The following is a 27,060-nucleotide window of genomic DNA, read 5'->3' as shown; positions in this document are numbered from 1 at the left end:
TAAGTGTACAGTTTGATGAATTTGACAGGTGTATGCAATCATGAACTAAATACCACAATCAAAATATGTAACATTCTTCACCCCAGAAAGTTCCCCTATGGCCCTTTGCATTCTGTCTCATCTCCTTACCCCCAGTTCTTATAACCATTGATGTGATTTCTGTCTCAGTGGTTTTTTCTTTTCCAGAACTTGAAATCCCACAGCATGTAGCCTTTTGTTTCTGGCTTCTTTTACATAGTATAATGCTTTTAGGTTCATTCATGTAGTTTGCTCTTCTTTATTATTGAGTAGTGTTCCATTTATCTGTACTGTAATTTGGGTATCCATTTATCAGTTGATGGACGTTTAGATTGCTTCCAGTTTTTCGTTATCATGAATAAAGCTGCTAAAACATTTGCAGTTTGCATATGAATATCAGTTTTGTGGACATACGTTTTCATTTCTCTTGGGTAAATACTCAGGACTAGGATTGCTGGGTTACATGATAAATGTATAGAAAAGAGGTTGGCAGTTTCTTATAAAGTGTGTATTCCATTTTTGCATTCCTACCAACAAGATTTGAGATTTAGAGTTTTTTCCCCATTCTCTCTAGCAGTTGATATTGTCAGGCTGCTTTGATTTTAGCCATTCTGGTCACTGTGTAGGTGATATGTCATGTGGTTTTAATATGAACTTTTCTAATGACTAACGATGTTAAGCATCTTTTCATGTGCTTATTTGCCATCCTTATAGCTTCTTTGATAAAATATCTATTCAACTTTTCCCTCCATTTATTTTATAGTTTGTGCTTTTTGCATACTATGAAATCTTTGTCCAACCCAAGGTCCAACCCAAGGTCACAGACATTTTACTTCTAGAAGTTTTATTGTTTGATTTAGGTCTACAGTTTATTTTAAATAAATTTTTGTATATGATGCAAAGTAAGCTTTAGAGGTTCATTTTCTCCCCATACAGATACCAGTTGTTCCATAACAGTTCTCGAAAATACTAATTTTTTCTCCACTTAATTACCTTGACACCTTTGTCAAAAACCAGTTGACCATAGATGTATGAATTTATTTCTGAACTCCATTATCTTCCATTGACCTATTTATCTATCTTTATACCAATAACACAGTCTTCATTACTAAAGCTTGATAGTAATTCTTGAAATCAGGTTGTCCTCCAACTTTATTTTTCTTTTTCAGAATTGTTTTGACAAATACAGTATATTAAAATGTAATACATAGGGATCAAATAGAGTTTGTTCCAGGAATATTAGGTTCATACAACATTCAAAAATCTATCAATATAATTCACCTTCTCATCTCAGCAAACTAAAAAAGGAAAAATCATGTGATCATCTCCATAGATTCAGAAAAAGCAGTTGGTCACATTCAATATCCATTCATGATAAAACTCAGCAAAATAGAGAGAAGGGGGCTGCTTCAATGTAATAAAGGGTATTTACAAAAAGCCTTTAGCTAATATCATATTTATGGTAAAAATCTTCACCCCTAAGACTGAGAATAAGGCAAGAATATCTTTCTTAATGCCTCTATTCAGCATTGCCCTTAAGATCCTATTCAGCACAATAAGGCAAGAAAAAAGAAGCATACAGATTAGAAATGAACAGTAATTATTGTCTTTATTTGAAGATGACTTCATTGTATAGAAAACATCCAAAAAAATCTGCAAAAAAGCTACTAAAGCCAATGTATGAATTTAGCACGGTTGCAGAATACATGATCAGTTTATAAAAACTGTATTTCTACTAGCTGTAAACAACTGGAAATTGAAATTCAAATAATAAGCATTTTAAAAATATGAAATACTTAGGAATATGTTACACAAAATATTTGCACAATTTGTATGCTGAAAACTATAAAACATTGGTGAGAGTAATTAAAATAAGACCAGAATAATGAAGAGATACATCATGTTAATGGATCAGAACACTCAGTATTGTTATTGGAGAAATGTCAGTTCTCTCCAAGTTGATCTGTAGGTTAAATTCAATCCAATCAAGATCCTCAAGTATTAAAAAGTATCTTTACAGGAAAGAATTGATTGAGTCTATAATGGCAAAGGTGAAAAGCGAAGTTTTTTTTTTTTTAATAGAAATTGATAAGCTAATTCTAAAATAATTTCAGAAAATTCTTTCACCTCTGAGAGAAAATAAACATACAAGTCACATTTTATTTTAAGTTGCGATAACTAATATTTATTTAGTATAATGTTAGGTTATTTTAAAGCATTTTATTTGTATTAACTCATTTAATCCTTACAACAATGCTATGAGGTACTGTTGTTATTCCCATTTACAAGATGAGGAAACTGAGGCGTGGAAAAGTTAAATGACTAAGGCTGAGTTACAGCCTAGGCTGGCTCTAGATCCTGTGCTCTGAACCACTACCTCAGGTTGCCTTTCCTTTTTCATTTTTTTTTCCAAAGTACTAACACTGAACTTTGTTTTGCATAAGGCTGATATTATGATCTATGATATTGCTTCATTTAACTCGAAGTTTAAATAGATAAAATGTAAAGTCAGTTACTGTTCCCATTGCTGTGTGCATGGTGAGTGTTAGGGAGTGGTTGGTGAAGGCATGCAGAATGGTTAGGAATCACATTAGAATTTACATGTTTGTTTCGTATGGCAATTGTTTGTCACCTTTAAAAAGATACTGTTTGTTAAATGTATCTTTATAAGAAAGGTTGGAGTAAGATTGGGTCTATAATGGCAAAAGCATACTTTTCATAATTTACATATAATATTAATTAGCATAAGTGATATGATATGATTTTGGATATGATTTTCCAAACTAAAACCCACGGATTGTTTGCCTTTTTAGATGTGATAGACAGCCTATGAGTTATATAGACTGTAAAATTTTTGAATTTCCAGGCTATAAAATGATTTTTTAGTCTGTCATCAGAATCACATCTGGAGCTTTTTAAAAACTACTTATTAGTGTCCCTCTTCCCCATTTTGGTTCAGTGGGCAGTTATAAAGTTAGAAAGCTCTATAAGTAGTTCTGATGTGCATTTTAGTTGAGATCCACTAGTTTATGGAGGCAGTTGAATAGAATATCTAAGATTTGGACCATCTTAAAAAAATCCAGACTCTGTGATCATCAAGTTTAATAAAGGCAGAATTCTTAATTCTTTTTTTTTCAATTTTTTTTTTTTAGTTCTTTTATTTATTATTATTTATTATTGGCTGTGTCTTCGTCGCTGTGCACGGGTTTTCTCTACTTGCGGCATGCGGGGGCTACTCTTTGTTGTGATGCGCGGGCTTCTCATTGTGGTGGCTTCTCTTGTTGCGGAGCATGGGCTCTAGGCGCGTGGGCTTCAGCAGTTGTGGCACATGGGCTCAGTAGTTGTGGCGCACAGGCTCAGTAGATGTGGTGCACGGGCTTAGTTGCTCCACGGCATGTGGGATCTTCCTGGACCAGGGCTTGAACCCGTGTCCCCTGCATTGGTAGGCAGATTCTTAACCACTGCGCCACCAGGGAAGCCCAGAATTCTTAGTTCTTATAGTTACCAGTTCAACAGACATCTGAAACTATTCTTCCTTACCCAAGTACTTTTCCCCTTTCCATTTTCTTGTATCTTTCTTTCCTTCCTCCCTCCCTCCCTTCCTGTCACATTCAGTTGTGCCTCAGCTCTGAAATTCTATGATTGACTCCACAACTACTCCACTTGTGCCCCCTTACACATATAGACTTTAAAGTTATTCTGGAACAGCTTCTAAAATTATTGAAATATTACGTTTAGGCATTTCCAGTCTCACTTCTGTGCTGAAGTTTAATTAAAGTTCTGAGGTTTTCAGAAGTAACATGTCTCAGGTTTTCAGATGAGAAGTATAAAGGTCCTTGTTGGGCTTCCCTGGTGGTGCAGTGGTTGAGAATCTGCCTGCCAATGCAGGGGACACGGGTTTGAGCCCTGGTCTGGGAAGATCCCACATGCCACAGAGCAACTAGGCCCGTGAGCCACAACTACTGAGCCTGTGCATTTGGAGCCTGTGCTCTGCAACAGAGAGGCTGCGACCGTGAGAGGCCCGTGCACCATGATGAAGAGTGGCTCCCACTCGCCACAACTAGAGAAAGCCCTCGCACAGAAACGAAGACCCAACACAGCCAAAAATAAATAAATTTAAAAAAAAAAAAGGTCCTTGTCATGTTAGACTGACTGAGAGTAACAGAACAGCTTTAAAAGTAAAATTACCAGTGCCTCCTCTCTTAAGAACCATAGGAAATTTGAACTGAGAAGATGTAGAGATTATCTAGTGTAGGCTGTTATTTTCCAAGAAGTAAAATTAAGCTCAGAGAGGAGGACTGACTTGCTCAAGGTAGCATAATTAATTAGGTTATGGATAAATAAATATAAAACTCAAATAATCATATGGTAAAAAAATCAACTGAACGTTTTTCTTTTTATAATTTGAAATTAGAATTAATGTGTTTACAATAAATATTTGTATTATGTGAGCATTGTAAAAACTTATACATGTTAGTTTTATAGTTGCTTTTATTAAATAGTTTCTTTTAAAATAATATTGTCATAGTTTAAAAGAAAGAAAATCTTTATCCAGTATCTTAGAGTTATAAAAGGAAGATGGTCTGCCATCAGCTGAATATATTAACCTGCTATATAAATTTCCTTTATGTTAGTGCAATGCAGTTTTTGTTTTGTGGGTGAGAAATAGGAGACTTACAGGGAATGTAGTCAGTCTATAGATATACAGTTGTTTTCCTTCCTTTGCTTATTGTAGAGATTATGAACCTTATAATTGTTTTAATCTTTTCATTCAATTGATTGGAAAATAATAGAGCAGATTATTTTTGAGTTCTTTTTTTTTAAGTTCCTCATTCTTTTTCTTATGTTGCATCAGTAATATATCTTTAATAAACTTCTTCTGTTTGTTTTCTCTTTGATGAATGTCAGTTAAAGAGAAATTGACTGCGGATCCAGACAGTGAAATAGCTACAACCAGCCTGAGGGTTTCTCTACTATGTCCAGTAAGTGTTAACTAATATTTGCTCTCCAGGAGGCTTACTATACATTTTCTTTGGTTATTAAGTATTTCCAGTATTTAACAAGTTCTGTTAAATTGAAACATGCCCACTTGTTTGTTAGAGTTTATGAAAAGTAAAAGACATCATGTAGTCTTAGGATTTGAAGTCTAAACAAATATATGTCTATAAAAATTTTCTACTCTTAGTAAGTTATATTTAAATATTGCTTGTGGTTATTAAATGACTTTCTCTCAGACTTAAGTGTAAAATCTCCACATAATGCATTTTATTATCTTAGTATATTTATTAAAATTTCATTTTTTAAAATAGTATACTTCTGAATAAAAATCTGGCCATGATTATTCACACATTCAATTTAACCATTTTGCCAACAATGACTATAACAACAATTAAAAACTATTCTGTTTAGCCTGAATAATTGAATTGGTTATGCATATAAAAATCAACTAGAAATATTTTTAAACCAGAAAATGAGATCAATTTCAGTCATTTCTACAAAATAAATATAAGGCTCAAGACATACCGAATGATTAAACTGGTAGTGGAAAAGTTTCCAAAAATGTGTTAAGGTTTATTTCTTAACTAGTTTGATGTCAGGTCCACCAACAGTAGGAATGGTAGTTGAATGATGCTTTCATACAAAAATATGTGAAAAACTGAGAGTAAATTACTTTGATATTTTGATTGCCTTTTGTTCTGTAATTAATCAAATTAATCATATTTAAATTTGGGGTGAAAGTATGGAAAATAAGAGGACTCAGCTCTTTCCTGATTTGCCAGGATTGTTCAGGCAAGCCTGATATTGAAAGCTTTTAATATTGGAATCCTGCTAATCTGAGATCAAGTTATTTATTCTTAAACAAAAAATTTAAACAAAGATTAAGTGTTATTTGTCTTATATCTTAGTCTTTTATAATTTATAAAACCTCAAACAATATGAAAAACTCATTATCTCATGAATTAGTTTATAATACTTTGCATAGCTCTTTAAAAAAAAACTTTTTTGTTTTATAATTGCGAAGAGAACTCCTGTTCACTATTAAACGTCTATAAAGTACAGGAAAAAAAACAGTGAAGTTAATAAAAATCACCAAATGTATAATTTTGTATATATCCTTCTATCTTTTTATTCCTTACTATAGCCAGTCATTTTTATAGGGAAAGTATTTTGACTCCAGGCTTTTTATATTATTACTTTAAATTTTTAAATTCTTTGCAAATATATAATGCAGTCATTGACAGAACTAAAGGGAGAAATAGACAGCAATATAATAATAATAGTAGTAGACTTCCATACCCCACTTTTGGTTATAGATAGAACAGCCAGACAGATGGTCAATAAGGAAACAAAGGACTTAAACAACACTGTATGCCAATTGGACCTAAGAGATATATACAGAATACTGCACCCAACAAAGCAGAATACACATTATTCTCAGAACACACAGAACATTCTCCAAGACAGAGCACGTTAGGCTACAAAACAAGTCTTAATAAATTTAAGATTAAAATCATTATAAAGTATCTTCTCTGATCACAGTGTGATGAAACTAGAAATCAGTAACAGGAGGAAAATAGGAAAATCCACAAACGTGGAAATTAAACAATACATTCTTAAACAACCAATGAGTCAAAGAAGAAATCACAAGGGAATTTAGAAAATATCTGAAGACAAATGAAAATAAAAACACAATATACCAGAACTTACAGGATGCAGCAGAAGAGGGAAGTTTATAGGAGTAAAATGCTTACATTAAAAAAGGAGAAAGATCTCAGATCAACAACCTAATCTTATACCTCAAGAAACTAAAAAAAGAAAAACAAACTAAACCCAAAGTCTGCAGAAGGAAGGAAATTAGAGAGATTAGAGCAGAGATAAATGAAATAGAGAATAGAAAAACAGTCCAAAAAAATCACGAGACCAAGAGTTGGTTTTTTGAAAAGATCAACAAAATTGACAACTCCTTAGCTAGACTAAGAAAAAAAGAGGGAAGACTCAAATAGCTAAAATTAGAAATGAAAGAGGAGACCTTATAACTGATGCCACAGAAATTAAAAAGATATAAGACACTACTGTGCCAGCAAATTGGATAACGTAGAAGTGGATAAATTCTTAGAAACACATTACCTACCAAGACTGATTCATGGAGAAATAAGAAATCTGAACAGACTTATAACTAGTGAGGAGATTGAAGCGGCAGTGAAAAATGTCCCAACAAAGAAAAGCCTAGGACCCTATGGCTTCATTGGAGAATCCTACCAAACATTTAAAGAAGAATTAACACCAGTCCTTTTCAAACTCTTAAAAAGAATTGAAGAAAGAATACTCCTAAACTCATTCTGTAAGGCTAGCATTACTGATCCCAAAACCACACAAGGACACAACAAGACAAGACAAAATGAAACAAAAAAACCCCAGAAAACTACATACCAGTATTCCTGATGAATATTGATGCAAAAACGCTAAACAAAATACTAGCAAACTGAATTCACCAGCACGTTAGAATGATCATACACCAGACCAAGTGAGATTCATAGCTGGAATGTAAGGCTGGTTCAGCATACAAAAATAAATCATTGTAATATACCACATTAACAAAATGAAGGACAAAAACCACATAATCATCTCAATCAATGCAGAAAAAAACTTGACAAAAACATTTGACAAAATTCAACACCATTCCATGATAAAAACACTCAGCAAACTAGGAATAGAAGGAAGCTTCCTCAACATAATAAAAGCCATATATGAAAAGCCCACAATGAGCATCATACTCAATGTGGAAAGACTTGAAAGCTTTTCCTCTAAGGCCAAGAACAAGGCAAGGATGCCCACTGTCACCACTGCTGTTCAGCATAGCACTGGAAGTTCTAGCCAGAGCAATTAGACAAGGAGGAAAAAAAAGATTGGAAAGGAAGAAGTAAAATAATCTGTTTGCAGATGACGTGATCTTTTATGTAGAAAACGCCAAAGATTCCACCAAAAAACCCCCAAAATAAACCTGTTTGAACTGAATTCAACAAAGTTGCAGGATACAAAATCAACAGTCAAAAGTTAGTTGCATTTCTATACACTAACAGTGACCAAACTGAAAAGGAAACTATGAAAACAGTCCCATTTACTATAGCATCAAAAAGGATAAAATATTTAGGAATAAGCTCAGCCAAGGAGATGGAAAACTATAAAACATAACAAAAAAGAATTCAGAGAAGATAGAAATAAATGGAGAGATATCCCATAATTATGGATTAGAAAACTTAATATTGTTAAAATGTGCATACTACTCAAAGTGATCTGCAGATTCAGTGTAGTTCCTATCAAATCCCAATAGCAATTTTTGCAGAAATCCCCCAAAAAAATCCTTAAATTTCTGTGGAATCTCAAGGGACTCTTGAGTAGCCAAAACAATCTTAATAAGAACAAAGTTCGAGCCCTCACACTCCCTGATTTCAAAACATCCTACAAAGCAGTAGTAATTAAGATGGTGTGGTACTGACAGAAAGGTAGATAATATAGACCAATGGAACAAAATAGAGAGCCCAGAAACAATATGGTCAAATGCCTTTCTACAGGAGTGCCAAGACTACATAATGGGAAAAAGATGGTCTCTTTAAACAAATGGCATTGGGAAAACTGAATATTCACATGCAAAATAATGAAGTCGGACCCTTACTTTACACCATATGTAAAAATTAACTCAAAATGGGTTAAAGATCAAAACCGTAAGACCTTAAACTGTTACGCTCTTAGAAGAAACATGGGGGAAGGGCTTCAGTTGAATCTGGCAGTGACTTCTTGGATATGACACCAAAAGCAGAGGTGACAAAAGCAAAGAGAGACCAATGGGAATACACCCATTGGTCTTAAAAACTTAAACTTCAAAACTTAAAACCTCTTCTTGCCAAAGGAAACAGTTAACAGAGTGAAAAGACAACCTAGGGAATGGGAGAAAATAATTTGAGAATTTTATACCTGATAAGGGGTTAATATCCAGAATATATAAGGAACTTCTACAACCCAACAACAACAACAAAACAAACAACCTGATTAAACATAGGCAAAGGACTTGAATAGACATTTCTCCAAAGAAGGTATACAGATGGCTGACAAGCACATGAAAAGATTAACATCGCTAATCATTGAGGAAATGCGTATCAGAATCACATGAGATATCACTTCACACCCATCAGGATGGCGCCTATCAAAAAAATCAGAAGATGACAAGTTTCAGTGAGGATGCCACAGACACTGGAACCCTTGTGGACTGTTGGTGGGAATGTAAAATGCTGCAGCCATTATGGAAAAACAGTATGGAGGTTCCTCAAAAAGTTAAAAATAGAATTAACATATGATCTGTCGATTCTTCTGAGTATATATCTAAAAGAATTCAAAGCGGGCTTCCCTGGTGGCGCAGTGGTTGAGAGACCGCCTGCCGATGCAGGGGACACGGGTTCGTGCCCCAGTCCAGGAAGATCCCACATGCCGCGGAGCGGCTGGGCCTGTGAGCCATGGCTGCTAAGCCTGCGCATCCGGAGCCTGTGCTCCGCAACGGGAGAGGCCAACAACAGTGAGAGGCCCGCGTACAGCAAAAAAAAAAAAAAAAAAGAATTCAAAGCAAGATCTTGAAGAAATAATTTGCATACCCACTTTTATCACATTATTCACAATAGTCAAAGGGTGGAAGCAACCCAAATGTCCATCAAGAGATGAACAAATACGGTATAAATACATACAGTAGAATATAATGTATGGAACATGAAAAAAGGAAATCTTGTCATATGCCATGTGGATAAACCTTGAGAACATTACAATAAGCAAAATAAGCCAATCACAAAAGCATAAATACTGTATGATTCCACTCATGAAGTATATAAAGTAGTCAAAATCATGGAAGCAGAAAGTAGAAAGATGGATCCAAGGGCTGGGGGAGGGCAAATTAGTGGGTGTAGAGTTTCAGTGTTGCTAGATGAAAAAGTTCTAGAGATCTCTTGTACAACAGTGTGAATATACTTAGCATTACTGAATTGTGCACTTTAAGATGGTTAAGGTCGTAGGTTTAATGTTAATGTTTTTACCACAATAAAAAATATTGGCCAGGGGGACATGGGGTGGATTCTTAAGTAATCAGATGTTATAACAGACTATGGTGTAAAGGAATGTGGTATTTTTTAACATTTAAAAAAATGGTTCACAGACCAGCTAAGTAGAGGGTGGGAAGAAGACAAAGTTTTTTTGTAAGGTATATACCTATCATACCCTCTTTCCTCCAAACACCTATTTATCCACCCTCCCCCTTGACATAATTCCTTGCTGCCCCATTCCATTATAAAACACCAGTTTAGAGAACATGAGAAATTTAGGAACGTGCATAAGCTTCATTTTCCATTCAAATCATTGGAAGGAGTCTTGTTTTTCTCCAGTCTCATTTTAAGTGTTTACAGTTGTACTAATATATATGATGTTTATATTATTTAACATTTATATGAAGCACTTATTCATATAAATAAGGACTACAATATAAATCTTGATGTTCTTATTTATATAACTAGATTTGAATTTCGTAGTTCAGGTGATCTTTATATTATTAGAAAATGTTAATCATGTTTTGCTTGTTACACCTCTTAATTTAATCGGCGAGCTTTAAATTTTTCTTTCTATATCCCCCTGCTCCTCCCTTTTTAGTTTCAGAAGTTACAGCAGTTCATTTTAAATTGACTTACGCTTTCAAAATTCAGATTATAGGAAAAACAACTATATATATAACCCATAATTATAATACTTTTATGGATTTCTATTTGGCCAAAGGGACAATCCCTTTACAATTATTCTGGAACAGTAAGGCGGTATATTTTAGGTATGTTTCTACTCTAAAAAGTAAAACTTCGTAATGGCAACTCATCTATATATCAAGTTTATAGAATAATAAAAGAGATTTGTTCCCTTTGAAATATGTAAATATGATGTCTGACTGTGCATTTGAATTACCCTTGTTGTGATATACACAGCTCAAAATAAATGAGTTTCTGTTTTTTGTGTGCTGTTTAGCTAAAGGCAGTGAAAATAATTAAAGATGTTTTTGCTCTTTGGGAATTTTTCAGTTCTAATTTATTAAAAATAGAGCTGGAAGAGTGTTTGTGAACCTGCTTTGTGAGATACTCCCTAGACCTGTAAACTCGAATGCAAATCACTTGGAGTTGATAGAAGAAAAAAAATAAACTCCTTGGAAATTTATTCATGAAATACTTATCATAATGATGATGATGAAAAAGTTATAAAATTCTCAATATCACACTACTTTCTTTTTATAAGGAAAAAGTACGTATATTATTGATGTTTTGGGGGTCCTTTGGTATAATCTGGTTTGAACTTATATCTAAGTAGGGTATTTTCTCTTGAAGTATCATCAGTTACTATTATGTTATAGTAAGGTTAATGGCATTAGAAAACGTATTTGGGAGTTGTTTTCAAAGTGTTTATTTGCGAATGATGCAAATATCCACCCCATCCTATAAAGGGAAAAGTGGGATTTGTAATTACAGGATGAAGATGTTCAAAGCTCAGCTTCTTTTCTGAAGTTAGAGAATTCAGTGTCCATTCATAGATAAGTATTTAGAACTTAGTGATTGTTTTTAAAAATCAGGAGTATGAGGGTCATGTAACAATTACTTTGTAATTCTTTGAAGCAAGACATTTGTGTGATGGCTAATAAACTGCATTTGAAATTGAACTTATGCTTTCGTATACTTATTTGTAAGCGTCCTTCCTGTGCCATTCATGTAGCAGTGTTCCTTAAAAATTCTGTAGGTAAACTTGTCAGTGTGGCTGATCATACAAGGGCTTGAGAGTTGCTCTCCCAACAAAAAGATGAACTGACAGCTGGAAATTATAGGGCTAAAGTTATGTGAGGTGACAATCTTTGGAGAATAACTGCTTTTCATGGTATAAGTTCTACAGCCTATGGCTTGGATTCTGAAACAATCTTTGTTTCTTATCTTTTTTTTTTTTAACATCTTTATTGGGGTCTAATTGCTTTACAATGGTGTGTTAGTTTCTGCTTTATAACAAAGTGAATCAGTTATACATATACATATGTTCCCATATCTCTTCCCTCTCGCATCTCCCTCCCTCCCACCCTCCCTGTCCCACCCCTCCAGGCAGTCACAAAGCACCAAGCTGATATCCCTGTGCCATGCGGCTGCTTCCCACTAGCTATCTACCTTATGTTTGGTAGTGTATATATGTCCATGCCACTCACTTTGTAATAGCTCACCCTTCTCCCTCCCCATATCCTCAAGTCCATTCGCTAGTAGGTCTGTGTCTTTATTCCTGTCTTACCCCTAGGTACTTCATGACATTTTTTTTTCTTAAATTCCATATATATGTGTTAGCATATGGTATTTGTCTTTCTTTCTGACTTACTTCACTCTGTATGACAGACTCTAGGTTCATCCACCTCATTACAGATAGCTCAATTTCATTTCTTTTTATGGCTGAGTAATATTCCATTGTATATATGTGCCACATCTTCTTTATCCATTCATCTGATGATGGAGACTTAGGTTGTTTCCATCTCGGGGATATTGTAAATAGAGCTGCAATGAACATTTTGGTACATGACTTTTTGAATTATGGTTTTCTCAGGGTATATGCCCAGTAGTGGGATTGCTGGGTCATATGGTAGTTCTATTTGTAGTTTTTTAAGGAACCTCCATACTGTTCTCCATAGTGGCTGTACCAATTCACATTCCCACCAGCAGTGCAAGAGGGTTCCCTTTTCTCCACACCCTCTCCAGCATTTATTGTTTCTAGATTTTTTGATGATGGCCATTCTGACTGGTGTGAGATGATATCTCATTGTAGTTTTGATTTGCATTTCTCTAATGATTAATGATGTTGAGCATTCTTTCATGTGTTTGTTGGCAGTCTGTATATCTTCTTTGGAGAAATGTCTATTTAGGTCTTCTGCCCATTTTTGGATTGGGTTGTTTATTTTTTTGTTATTGAGCTGCATGAGCTGCCTGTAAATTTTAGAGATTAATCCTTTGTCAGTTGATTCATTTGCAAATATTTTCTCCCATTCTGAGGGTTGTCTTTTGGTCTTGTTTATGGTTTCCTTTGCTGTGCAAAAGCTTTGAAGTTTCATTAGGTCCCATTTGTTTATTTTTGTTTTTATTTCCATTTCTCTAGGAGATGGGTCAAAAAGGATCTTGCTGTGATTTATGTCATAGAGTGTTCTGCCTATGTTTTCCTCTAAGAGTTTGATAGTTTCTGGCCTTACATTTAGGTCTTTAATCCATTTTGAGCTTATTTTTGTGTATGGTGTTAGGGAGTGATCTAATCTCATACTTTTACATGTACCTGTCCAGTTTTCCCAGCACCACTTATTGAAGAGGCTGTCCTTTCTCCACTGTACATTCCTGCCTCCTTTATCAAAGATAAGGTGACCATATGTGCGTGGGTTTATCTCTGGGCTTTCTATCCTGTTCCATTGATCTATATTTCTGTTTTTGTGCCAGTACCATACTGTCTTTTGTGTGTGTGTGTGTGGTTTTTTTTTTTTTTTAGGGAGCCTGATTCCTCCAGCTCCATTTTTTGTTCTCAAGATTGCTTTGGCTATTCGGGGTCTTTTGTGTTTCCATACAAATTGTGAAATTTTTTGTTCTAGTTCTGTGAAAAATGCCAGTGGTAGTTTGATAGGGATTGCATTGAATCTATAGATTGCTTTGGGTAGTAGAGTCATTTTCACAATGTTGATTCTTCCAATCCAAGAACATGGTATATCTCTCCATCTGTTTGTATCATCTTTAATTTCTTTCATCAGTGTCTTATAATTTTCTGCATACAGGTCTTTTGTCTCCTTAGGTAGGTTTATTCCTAGATATTTTATTCTTTTTGTTGCAATGGTAAATGGGAGTGTTTTCTTGATTTCACTTTCAGATTTTTCATCATTAGTGTATAGGAATGCCAGAGATTTCTGTGCATTAATTTTGTATCCTGCTACTTTACCAAATTCATTGATTAGCTCTAGTAGTTTTCTGGTAGCATCTTTAGGATTCTCTATGTATAGTATCATGTCATCTGCAAACAGTGACAGCTTTACTTCTTCTTTTCCGATTTGGATTCCTTTTATTTCCTTTTCTTCTCTGATTGCTGTGGCTAAAACTTCCAAAACTATGTTGAATAAGAGTGGTGAGAGTGGGCAACCTTATCTTGTTCCTGATCTTAGTGGAAATGCTTTCAGTTTTTCACCATTGAGGACAATGTTGGCTGTGGGTTTGTCATATACGGCCTTTATTATGTTGAGGAAACTTTCCTCTATGCCTACTTTCTGCAGGGTTTTTATCATAAATGGGTGTTGAATTTTGTCGAAAGCTTTCTCTGCATCTATTGAGATGACCATATGGTTTTTCTCCTTCAATTTGTTAATATGGTGTATCACATTGATTGATTTGCGTATATTGAGGAATCCAGAATTGCATTCCTGGGATAAACCCCACTTGGTCATGGTGTATGATCCGTTTAATGTGCTGTTGCATTCTGTTTGCTAGTATTTTGTTGAGGATTTTTGCATCTATGTTCATCAGTGATATTGGCCTGTAGTTTTCTTTCTTTGTGACATCCTTGTCAGGTTTTGGTATCAGGGTGATGGTGGCCTCGTAGAATGAGTTTGGGAGTCCTCCTGTCCATACTTCTGATACTGTAAACTGGCATTACTCCCTCAAGTTGATGATACATTCTGGATCCTTTTTTATTCTTCATCACTACATCCTGTTGAAGTAAGGAGGAAACCATGTTACTTCATAGATAGAAAAAGAGGCCCAGCAAGGTTAAGTGCCTTTCCTAGAGGCACAGTAAATCACTGGTGTGAGAACAATAATTTAGGGCCCCAAATGACAGTTAGTTTCCTTGGTAGACTAGGAAATTACACATTTCCGTGAAATCCTCCTAAGCCAAGAATCTTTTCCTCTTTTTTTTCCTCATTTAACTCATATCCTTTTCAAGGCCTTATGTTTTTCAAGCTCACAAACATGTGGAAGATCTTTTCCTGATATTTAGCAAAAAATGTGGTTACTGAAAGTAGGTGACTTCTATACTATATGGCCATTGTGACCTACGGGGACCCCACAGTGGTTATCCAGCTGTATTGTACGAAGTGTGTTCCATGCAAGGAGGTCATGATATGGTAGCTCCCTGGGCAGATCTTTGGACAGCTTCTCTGCTTTGGTCCAAAGCTGGCATTTCAGGGACCAGATGAAGCAGATTTCATTGTTCATAGGACAGACTCAACCTATGTCAGCATAAGCACTATTTGCAGGGCAAGAAGAGCAAGTCTCATAACATGCTAGAGATGCTAGAGGTCCAGAGGTGTTTGCTGAATTGCCTGTGATGGTGCCCAGTGAGGGGAGAGAGTGCGCACACCTGGGTTTCTTCTCAGAGCTGCTGTTTGGCAATTATGCCAGGCATTGTGGGGAATGCTTATTCTGTTCTGACCTCTGAATTACAATCAACCTGATACCTTAATGAGAGTATCTGTATCTTGAGCATTTAATAAGGCATTCCTTTTTACTTTCCCAATACCTAGTAAAGTGGTTCTTAACTTTTTTGGATTAGGGACTACTCTGAGAATTTGGTGAAAGCACTTTCCCCGGAAAAATGCACACACTTACAAGATTTTGCATGTAATTTCAAGGGGTTCATAGTTCTTTCCCCTAAAAGCAGATCTGTAAGCTGTGGATTGAGGGTAAATAACCTCTGCTGTAACTTTCCATAGTCTATTTTAATATCCAAAGAAATATTGTAATTTTTAACCGGTAGATGTTTCACAGAAAATGTGTTAAAAGTAAACAGAATACGCTTTAAATTGGAATACATACACTTTGTGTTTCAGGAAAAATTTTGTATAACAGTTGTCTAATATTTACTTTTGTCTCCCTTTTTCAAAGCTTGGTAAAATGCGGCTGACAATTCCATGTCGGGCCCTTACATGTTCTCATCTGCAGTGTTTTGATGCAACTCTTTATATTCAGATGAATGAGAAAAAACCAACTTGGGTTTGCCCTGTCTGTGATAAGAAGGCTCCGTATGAACACCTTATTATTGATGGGTATGTCAATTTAAAGTTTTTCCTTGTACTTGAAAGTAACCATCTATTATTGGTTTTGTTATCCAGCACATTTGGGATTAAAATTCTATAGGTAGTGTTTTCTGAGTTATGTATTTTTAGGATTATCATGACTGTAGAAGTCAGTAGTTTTCTAAGTAATTAATATTGTGAACATTTTTCCTTTTTAACTTTATGTCCCCTTGTTTTGAAAATGTGTGCCTTACTGTCAGTGCCTCCTGACATTTACCATTTTAAAGCACCAATGGTTCTAAGTAGGATGTACTTACACCTTTTCCTAACATGAATCCATCTATCCCTAGACATGCAGACCATTTTGGAGAGAGAATGAAAGGATTGTGAAACTCTGGTTAACCTAATTGACCAAGAAATTGGTCTGTTTTTGGAGATTTCCTGGTGCTTCAGTTGTGGGACAGCATACCTACTCCCTACCTTACGGGCTCCTAAAACTGATCAACACACTGAATAGCAGCTCTCTTTGTTTTTTTGTTTTCTCTAAAATACTTGTCTTTGTCTTTCTTCTCCACCTATAGCATCACAACAGTTATTTTTTTTTTTTTTTTTTTTGCGGTATGTGGGCCTCTCACTGTTGTGGCCTCTCCCATTGCGGAGCACAGGCTCCGGACGCGCAGGCCCAGCGGCCATGGCTCACGGGCCCAGCCGCTCCGCGGCATGTGGGATCCTCCCAGACCGGGGCACGAACCCGCATCCCCTGCATCGGCAGGCGGACTCTCAACCACTGCACCACCAGGGAAGCCCAGTCAGTTATTTTTTTAACACTCTGGTGTTTTATCTGTCCTTCCAAACATCTTCGAATATCCCTTTCACCTTTCTCCTATTCTCTAGCCTCCTTTTTTTCTGTTTTGCCACCAAACAAAGATAAATTGTGAAAAGAAGGATCTTCTTGAGATTTCCTGTACTCTTTAGAAAAATGCTTATTAATACAACTTACCTATAATATTTGAGAAAACATAGAAGCCTGAAGGTATAACATAAGGAATGGAATACATTTAGCGATAGAAGTGTAATCTAGAGCTTGAAAGGTGTCAGACCAGTCATATGGGGAGAAGTAAACATGTAACTTAAATGTTTTATGTTTGATTTTTCAGAGATGTCAGTGATCACTAATAAATCAGAATTGAGTAATATTTTACCGACTCTGTATATTATGTAACTCTGGATGCCTGCATCAATTGGGATTATTCTTTCTTACTATAAAAGCCACACATACGGGCTTCCCTGGTGGCGCAGTGCTTGAGAGTCCGCCTGCCGATGCAGGAGACGCGGGTTCGTGCCCCGTTTCGGGAGGATCCCACATGCCGCGGAGTGGCTGGGCCCGTGAGCCATGGCCGCTGAGCCTGCGCGTCCGGAGCCTGTGCTCCGCAAATGGGAGAGGCCACAACAGTGAGAGGCCCGCATAACGCAAGGAAAAAAAAAAACAAAAACCACTGATGTGTTACTTTTGGTTCCTGAATTCTAAGCCATTGTGCATTTGTCCACTGTATTCTAGTAAGTGGTAAGCAATTAGAAATCCAAGGTTATGGGGTTTATAAGGAAAAAAAAAAAAAAAAAAAAAAAAAAAAGCCACACATACACACACACCCCTAAAGAAAAATTGGAAACATGAAAATAAAAAGCTGTTATGTTATTTTCTGATTTTTTCCCCATATTTGTGATTATACAGTATTAGTATTTTTTATCCTTTGGTTTCATTTAACATTACAACCTGAGAATTTGATCATTAATTTTACACATTTTTGAAAATCTCATTTTTTAATATCTGCATGGTAATTATCAAGAAGCTTTAACTTTCAATACATATTTTTGCATGTATTTCTTCAGTTATCAAATAAGATGTGCTTATTGTAGGCAATTTGGATTATGTTGAAAAGTATAAAGAAAAAGAATAAATATCCACAATGTCACCACTGAGAGATAAGCACTATTTATATACCACTCACACAGAGAATTTTATTTTTAAAATATAGAGTTTTCTTTCTTGGCCTCTTTACACTTTCTGTGAACATATATTTCCCCCCATATTATTAAAAAAAATCTTTGGAAACCTCATTTTTCATGGTTACATAATATTTTCTTGCATACACGTACCATAATTTAAGTAACTATTCTCCTATTTAGCCCTAGATTTTGAGAACAAATATACCTTGTCTGTTACACTTTCTTTCTCATTTATACTTGTACAAAACATAGAAGGTGTGAATGTTTTTTGAGTAGTAATAATTCTAATTGGCCTTACTTTAGAATGTGATATTCAAAGGACAAATTGTCTTTTATAGCTTGTTTATGGAAATCCTGAAGTACTGTACAGATTGTGATGAGATACAGTTTAAGGAGGACGGCTCTTGGGCACCTATGAGATCAAAAAAGGAAGTACAGGAAGTTTCTGCCTCTTATAACGGGCTTGACGGTGAGTAGTAGTTTTCTAAAAGAGTGGGGCAGTCTCCCTGTTGTTGTGAAGCCTTGGTTTTCAATATTAAAACACACAGAATTTTTAAGAATACTCAGCAGTTTATGGATAGCTCAGTAACTCTTATTAAATTATTGATTAAATGTTCAGAAGTATTGAAACTCTAAATTCACTTTCTGCCAGCTTTTAAAATTTTGTGGTATAAGATTTCAGAATAACATAATCTAATAAGTTATTTGTAAAGTCATGCTTTTGAAATGGTATCCTTTTAAATTTTTTACAGACTTGGTACAGGTTAGTGAATGTTCTTTTTTCACTTACATCTTTTTCCTGGCTCTTTTAGTATGTTTTTGCCGGAAGGAAACTATGACTTTTTAAAAACGTTACCGTAACGTCTCTCAGTATATCAGGTATTGTACAGGTGAACGTGTAATATATAGTGTTTGGCCTCAGACTACTTTTATTCTGAGGTGGACATATATTTTGATTGTTTGCCCTAATTCAGAATTGTTTTTCAAAAAAATCCTTTAACAACCGATAATAAATAATAGTTTTAAGCTTAGGGGAACAGAGCCACTGTTGCTTTTGTATTCTTGGACCCTAGCAATATACTGTAACTGATAAAAGTCTAAGCTACAACTGATAATCTAATCCATAGGCTGAGAAAAGGAGAGATGTTACAGGACTTTTTTGCATTGTGTTTCAATCATTCCCACACAGGATGCTTGAGCTCCACATTAGAGCACCAAGTGGCTTCTCATCACCAGTCCTCAAATAAAAGTAAGAAAGTAGAGGTGATTGACCTAACCATAGACAGTTCATCTGATGAAGAGGAGGAAGAGCCATCTGCCAAGAGAACCTGCCCTTCTCTCTCTCCCACATCACCACTAAGTAATAAAGGGTAAGTGCTGAGATCTTAAAAAAAACAACAACTCATTGTAAAAGTTAATTTTGCAAATAGGGTTAAAAGATCTGCTAAATAAAATGATTGTAAAACTTAACTTAGTAATGATTGTAAAACTTAGTAATCAGAGAATAGGTTGAATTTTTCTCAAGTGTGTTTCTTAAGGGGTTGGGATAATGCATTAAAGGGGTCACTTGGATATGGTCTTCATCGTACCAAAAGATGATTCTAGCACAGTGGTTCTCAAACTCGGATATACATCAGTATCACCTGAAGGGCTTATTAAAACACATTGCTTCCCTAGCCCCCATGTCTGATTCAGGAATAGGAACTGAGAAAATGTGTATTTCTAATAAGTTCCCAGGTGATCCTAATGCTGGTCCTAGGATTTAAAATATTTACTCAAACTGGAAAATGTGTGCTGTAAAATTAACCCTAAGTTGAGTGTTTCAAGCAGAAAGCAGAGAAAGTCCAGATGAATGCTTTAAACCTGCCTCAGAATGTATAAGACTGGCAGTGAAAGAAGTGTAGGACTTAAGTTGCAGTACACAATGCTTTATGTTTTGCAGACTCATTTTCCATACTTCCCATTAGTCTCATATCAGTAATAATGTACCTTGCTTATGCTTCATGTCACTTCATGAAACACTGTTACCTACTTTATGTAAAACACGCTGTGCTAAACATGAGTGATAATAAAGTAAGTAAGTACAGTCCCAACCTTAAAGAGTTTAACATTTTGTAGAGGATGGTAAAACAAGTAGCTGACTCTAGCTGTACTCTTAAACAGACTGTTAGTCTTATGAGACACTTCGGGGATTCTCAGCAAAAGACTTCATGTTTTTCTAAGGCACAGTTGTAGCACACCAAAGGTAAATCTAGAAATCCATGTGTGACCCCTTTTAGGTACATATCAGGAGAGTTATGTGGCCTGATGTAATTGAATAGGAGCTATTCAGAAAATCTTCCAGCAAACTGTAGTGCCTGAAGGAAGAATGTAAGTGAGGAAGGGAAAGTCTGCAGAAAGCATTGTTACAGATTTCGAGGTTAAAGAGGGAAAGTAAACACCAGACCAAGAGCAGGCACTTCTGTGCTTGGAGTCAAATTATTTTCAAGCTTGATATTGTTTGATGAGATAAAAAGATCTTCTATTTGAGTATATTTGTAGTTACTTGAAAGATGAAGTTGCAACAGTAAAAGAGCACAATTGTGATAAATGTGGCTCCTCTCTCATTAGAGGACTTTGGCTATTTCAGGAATCTTTATAGTACAACCAGACATATGACGCAGGTTGATATTTTCACTCTAGAGTAGCTTATTTTATCATAGAGACAGAAATAAAAGACATTAAAAGCAGTATCATTATTCTGTACAAAATGAATATTTAAACACTAATTCTGCTTTACATCCTACTTTATGAACCTCTGATGAAAGCCTACATTGATGGCTGTTATCCAACAAGCCCGACCGTGTTATTATACCAGCTTCTTTCTTAAATCTGAGTTGTGGTTGGGGGGCGGGGAGGGAAGAAGAGTCAAATTAGCAAAAGCTGGCGTAGTTAGAGCAAATATCTGTAGAATTTTGATTCTAAGATATTTTATGTTTTATATATTTTTTTAAATGGTATATTTAACATAGCATGACCAAAACATATCATCATTTTATTACTTTAAATGCCATAAAATAGCACCTTAAAATATATTTCATAAATCTGGGTATATAAATACTTTATGGATTAAATGCATCATTATATATACGTTAGTTCTGCTCTTTAGTATATTGATAGTAGTCATACATATGTAAACACTTTTCCTTAAAGGAAACTTTCTGAGTGTTTAGAAATCTAATTTTTCTTCTTTGAATATTTGCTTTGCTGTTTCTCCAGAAATAGTTTGTTTATTATGTTTGGGAAATTACATTAGATGCATTAACTACTTCCTGAGCTTCCCAGTGACTAATTGAACCCAGATAGAGTATTTGCTAACGCCAGACCTTTCTCTCTTGATTTTCAGATAAAAACAAGCAACCTGAAGGTTTATGACATTTTTAGAAGAACAGCACCATATTCAGCACAAGTGACCATTTTTCAGTAATGACTAGCCAATAAATAGAAACCTATACCCAGCATATTGTATTTGTTATTGTGCAATGTGAAGGTGGAAATGCATTTTAGAATATTATCATAAAATTGAAAGAGAAGGAGCCAGCCAGGAATTAGAAAGAGGGAAAGATTAGTAAATGTAAAACATTTTGCTGTCTTCAGCTGCTGAGTGTTCATCCAGAAATTACCTTTGCTGTTTGGTATACCAAGATGTTTTCAGAGACTAGCATTTCAACTCCTTTTGTCTCTGTTGTAATCCCTTAGGTATTGTCAGAGGAGATAGCTAATGGAAAATGGTACTTTCTATAGATGTAAGAGGTTTAGTTAAGTTTCCATTAGACAAAACATTTTTATGAGGTGGATGAGAGTATATTTTACGCTTCACATCCCATTCATAAAAATATGGTAGAAGGTCATAACTAGAACTCTATTCCTGGAAATCCAACCTTGGCATCTTTTGAAATATTTTTTACCATTGAAATTGCATCTCCATACCCTGAGGACTTTACACGAAGTTTTAAAAGCAAAAGACAGCCTGTTTCTACCTTCTTTTCTCTTTATTTTCTATAACTTATATGTCTATTAGCCTCTTGTATGGTTGGGATAGCATATGGCCCTTATGTTTTCACTCAGGACTATTAGAATTCTTTCTTTTTCTTTTCAAAATCATTTTAATTCTTCCTTTTCTTTTTTCTTTTATTTCTCCCTCTTTTTGCTTTTCCTTGATTTTTGGTAAAGAAAGAAGATTTAACTACTCAGCTACTTAAACATTTCACTCTGTTCTTCCAGAATCCCTCTCTTTGTTCTTTTTTTCTTTTTCCATTTATACTATTCTCCCTTTAAAAACGCTGTACCACCGGGCTTCCCTGGTGGCGCAGTGGTTCAGAGTCCACCTGTCGGTGCAGGGGATGCGGGTTCGTGCCCCGATCCGGGAAGATCCCACATGCCACAGAGCGGCTGGGCCCGTGAGCCATGGCCGCTGAGCCTGCGTGTCCGGAGCCTGTGATCCGCAACGGGAAAGGCCACAACAGTGAGAGGCCCGCGTACCACAAAAAACAAAACAAAACAAAACAAAAACGCTGTACCACCTGTACATTATGGAGCATCTTTTTGCTGCCTTCATTCATTCAGCAGGCCTTTTATGTAAATAGCGTGATAATGACCGTGCCGGACATTGAATATACCAAGATAAACAGTACCTAGTTTGTATTCTCATAAATCTTACAAGTCTGAGGGCCACTGTTAATTCCTCACTGCTCAGATTGCTGCATTCCCCTAGTCTTGTTATATGTGTTTTCTTTGCAAGGATTTACCTAAACTTTTTACTAGCCAGCACTCTAGTGCTTATTTTTTAAAGGTTTCAGAATTTTGTCTGCTGTAGATACTTTTCACTCATATTCCACTGAAGTGGCTCAGCCATGCCTTCCCCCTGCATTCTGAAAGTGTAGATGACATTGTTCCAAAGACAACATGTGATTTATGAATGTTGGATACCATTGCGTCCATCTCTTTTTCCCTGTAGCCTCTGAAAGATGCTATTAAGTATACAAATTATTTCCTAATAATTATGGTACCCTAAATTATATATTGCTTTACTTGTCTTAATTTCCAGCACAAAAACTAGGACTCATCGTGAGATGCAACCCTTTTTAAAAGTTCAACTGACTCATGAAAATTTTGCAAACCTTTTCTTCTTCTAGCATATTAAGTCTTCCACATCAAGCATCTCCAGTGTCCCGCACCCCAAGCCTTCCTGCTGTAGACACAAGCTATATTAACACATCCCTCATCCAAGACTACAGACATCCTTTCCACATGACACCCATGCCTTATGATTTGCAAGGTGAGTCACCGGTTCTTCTGTGTCGTCACATAGCATTGTGAATGCCTTTGATCTATATAGTCGTCTTCTGGGCAAGTATAAGAAAGGTTGAAAGATTAGGAAAAGAGGGGGTTGGATCTAGGAAACTGGGAGAAATATACACTGTGGTCATAAATAAAGACTCAATTCCTTGTTAGTAGCCAGTATTTTACTACCAGTGGTAAAAACAGTGCAATGATCTTTAGGTTTTGTGTGCTTCAAAGTAGTCTGCAGGTTGTTTTTTAATGACTTCCAGTATGTTGCTTTAAATTTCGATATTTATGAAAATTATTTTTTGTTCCGTGAATCCAGTTATAATGCAGCAGGCATTGTGGGTAGCTGTGTCATATTGTATTTTAGATAATGCAGAATTGAAACATTGGAAAGCTTTAATTTTTATTCCGGTGAACCTGATTCTTCTTTTTGAAAGTAATTTGAAATGTCAGTATATTCATTTCTACGATGTACTTTGAGTTCATAATAATCATTTACATTATCAAAAAGAATTACTAGTTTGCATTATCTTTGTAATTTAATAATTTGTACGTTAGCCATATAATCTGAGAACATTTTTTAAATTACAAAAAGCCATATATGCTCATTGTAGAAAATATAATACAGAAGCACAAAGTGCCCTCCACCCATTTTCTACAGTAAAATTCAGGGTCACTGGCAAGGATCTTGGGAGATAGTTGAGTGGATTCTTAGTGATTGTTATGAAAACCCTATTTCAGCTCTGTCCAATAGAACTTTATGCAATTAGGGAAATGTAATCTGACCAGTACAGTAGCCACTAGCCACATGTGGTTATGGAGCATTTAAAATGTGGCTAGTATGACTAAAGGACTGAATTTTTCATTTTATTTAATCTTAGTAAATTTAAATAGCCACATCAGGTGGTTAGCAGCTACTCTGTTAGACAGTGTAGCCCCGTTTCTCACTGCCTGTTAGCCCACTGCCAAACTCACTATCAAGAACCGCAGTACTGGGACTTCCCTGGCGGTCTAGTGGTTAAGACTCCATGCTTCCAGTGCAGGGGATGCATGTTCGATCCCCAGTTGGGGACCTAAGATCCCACATGCCTTGTGGCATGGCCAAAACAAACAAACAAAAAACACAGTACTATACATTTTGCAGGATCCTTGTTATAATCTGTTCTAGTGTAGACAGTGGATGGATCCCCAAAGTGTTCATGTTGTTGTCATATTTTTATCTATACCTGCTTGTTGTACTTTTCTCCAAGTTTAGATATCATAATGAGGCATTTTATTCATATTGGTTTACTTGCTCTTCATCGCATTACACATTGGGCAATTTGGACAAGAATGTGACTTGGAAGGGGCCGGCTTACAATGACTTCCTGGCAGCCAGGGATGAGAGCTGGTCCTTCTGTAATAGCCTCCATGCCAGCAGTTAGACACCCCCTCAGATCTCTTCCCCTCTCATGTCACTCAGGAGTCTCTGAGTTAGAATCTGGAACAGATAGTGGGAAATGAAGGAATCTGAGAAAGAAAATCTGTCTTGCAACTTGCTTAATGTAAAAACGTTCTTATCCACAAAATGAGACCAGAGTAATTACATACCTCATGAGGTGCCTGTGAGGAGTAAATTCGAGTAGATTGAAGGTGACTTTAGGGGAGTCGATGAGAGAGAGCATCTAGTGAAAAGTGCTCTGTGAATTTAAGGGATCAGTGTTGGACTTAACAGGGCAGCATTGGCCCAAGTCCCACAAATGGAGTCACCGGGAGTGCAAATCATTGCTAAAGCTTGAACTCTAGGCTTTGTACTCTAGAGATGGGAGAGATGTAAAACATTCAGCTCAACTCCTTATGTTTAAATAAAATTCTAAATGAATTTAGAATTAGCTTTTTAAGATATTGCATTTGTAGTATTGGGGCATTTGGAAGGCTTTTTCTTTCTTTCTTTTGTTTCTTCTATTTAAACTAAAATAATTTTTTCTCCCACAGGATTAGATTTCTTTCCTTTCTTATCAGGAGACAATCAGGTATGTTATATGAAAAAAATACTGTTATTTTAATTCTAAGTTAAAATACTTAAAAGTATAATATGTAGCCAAGAGAAAGAAAATAAATTTCCTTAGGAAATTCAGAGTAGTTATACCCATCATTGTTAAGGTTTTAAAAATTTAAATAAAAGTCCCTTTGTTTCAGCTGTGCCTGAATATATAGTAACTACAGTGTCTATTTGTTGGTTCCCAGTACTGTTTTATAAAAAACAGGGCAATGAGTCATATTGACTGATAAATTTCTTGGCCATATATCTCCAGAAGAGAAAGAAAGTGGACTCTCCTGTTTCCTGCTGCTTCTGAGTATATGCCTCTTTGGAAATAGCATTATGAAAACTGCTTGCAATACAAATTAAAACAAAAAAATAATATTTTTATTCCCTCCCACAACCCCCCCCCCCAGTTTCAGCTACAAAAATGTCTCTTAAGATCAGTGATGTGCCAATAAAAATTAAAAGGTCAATGATGTGATCATTACATAAGACCATTTGATTTTGCAAAATGTTTTACTAAATATTTCAGAAACACCAGGTACTCAGAATATATTAAATTTAGGACTTTGTTCTGCTGAGAAGAAAGTTTATTAATTTATAAGTATAATTAACTTTATTTCCTGTGTTTTGTTTCCCCTCCCTAGCATTATAACACCTCCCTACTTGCCGCTGCAGCAGCAGCGGTTTCAGATGATCAAGACCTCTTACACTCGTCTCGGTTTTTTCCATATACCTCCTCACAGATGTTTCTTGATCAGTTAAGTGCAGGAGGCAGTACTTCTCTGCCAGCCACCAATGGAAGCAGCAGTGGCAGTAACAGCAGCCTCGTATCCTCCAACAGCCTAAGGGAGAGCCATAGCCACACCGTCGCAAATAGGAGCAGCACGGACACAGCATCCATCTTCGGCATCATACCAGACATTATTTCATTGGACTGATTCCCTTGCCTCTGCTGCTCCCATCCCTACCCCAGATTAAATGAACTTGGTAGAAAGAAGAGAACTTTGTGCTATGTTTTACCTTATTCTGTTTAGAAAAGTACACAAGCGTGGTTTTTTTCCTTTTTTTTAGGGAAAAAATTAAAAGAAATGTACAGAGAACAAAACTATATTTTCAGTTTTACTTTTGTATATAAATCTAAGACTGCCTGTCTGAAAAAACACTTGTAAAAAACAAAAAAAAGGAAAGAAAAGAAAAAAAAAAGAAAAAAAAACAAGTACCCACAAACCACCTTCAGTTCATTCTTTCTGGATTCTGAAGATTTTTTTTCATCATTTGTCCTATTTGGTTTTATTTTACTTCAATGGCATTATTTTATTTGCAATAACAGAAAAGGAATTGCATGTATGAAGTTTTAAATTGTGGGCTTTTCTTTGTTGTGGGGAGGGGCTGGGGGGGATAGTTTTAATTTCCATTTTCTAAAAATGACAGACTTGGATTCTGTTTGTGTGTGTGCATATTTTATCCAGCCTTAAGTTATAAATCTCATCTGTTCCTCTGCATTCCCTATGTATTTTCAGGACATAGCTTGTGGGTGTGTGTGTGTCTGTGTGTATTTTTGTGTCGTTACTGTTCCTTCTCCCGAGTTTGCATTCAGTTGATAAAT

The 27,060-nt window shown here is 35.7% G+C and overlaps 1 protein-coding gene across 1 annotated transcript in view; it reads left to right on the top strand.

Moving 5' to 3' along the window:
* The window catches only part of PIAS1 (protein inhibitor of activated STAT 1), a 120,389-nt gene extending 93,762 nt beyond the window's left edge, over positions 1-26,627 (top strand). Inside the window, exons 8-14 of the mRNA XM_007445604.1 lie at positions 4,927-5,000; positions 15,963-16,123; positions 18,439-18,569; positions 19,290-19,470; positions 23,275-23,417; positions 25,403-25,440; positions 26,099-26,627. Of these exons, the coding sequence (XP_007445666.1) occupies positions 4,927-5,000; positions 15,963-16,123; positions 18,439-18,569; positions 19,290-19,470; positions 23,275-23,417; positions 25,403-25,440; positions 26,099-26,392 (1,022 nt within the window). The 3' untranslated portion in view covers positions 26,393-26,627. The remainder of the gene's footprint in view (positions 1-4,926; positions 5,001-15,962; positions 16,124-18,438; positions 18,570-19,289; positions 19,471-23,274; positions 23,418-25,402; positions 25,441-26,098) is intronic.
* Positions 26,628-27,060: the final 433 nt, after the last annotated feature.

This window comes from Lipotes vexillifer, unplaced genomic scaffold, assembly GCF_000442215.2.
Source record: "Lipotes vexillifer unplaced genomic scaffold, Lipotes_vexillifer_v1.1 scaffold972, whole genome shotgun sequence".
Classification (NCBI taxonomy): Eukaryota; Metazoa; Chordata; class Mammalia; order Artiodactyla; family Lipotidae; genus Lipotes; species Lipotes vexillifer.
This window is presented reverse-complemented; position numbering and strand designations above follow the sequence as displayed.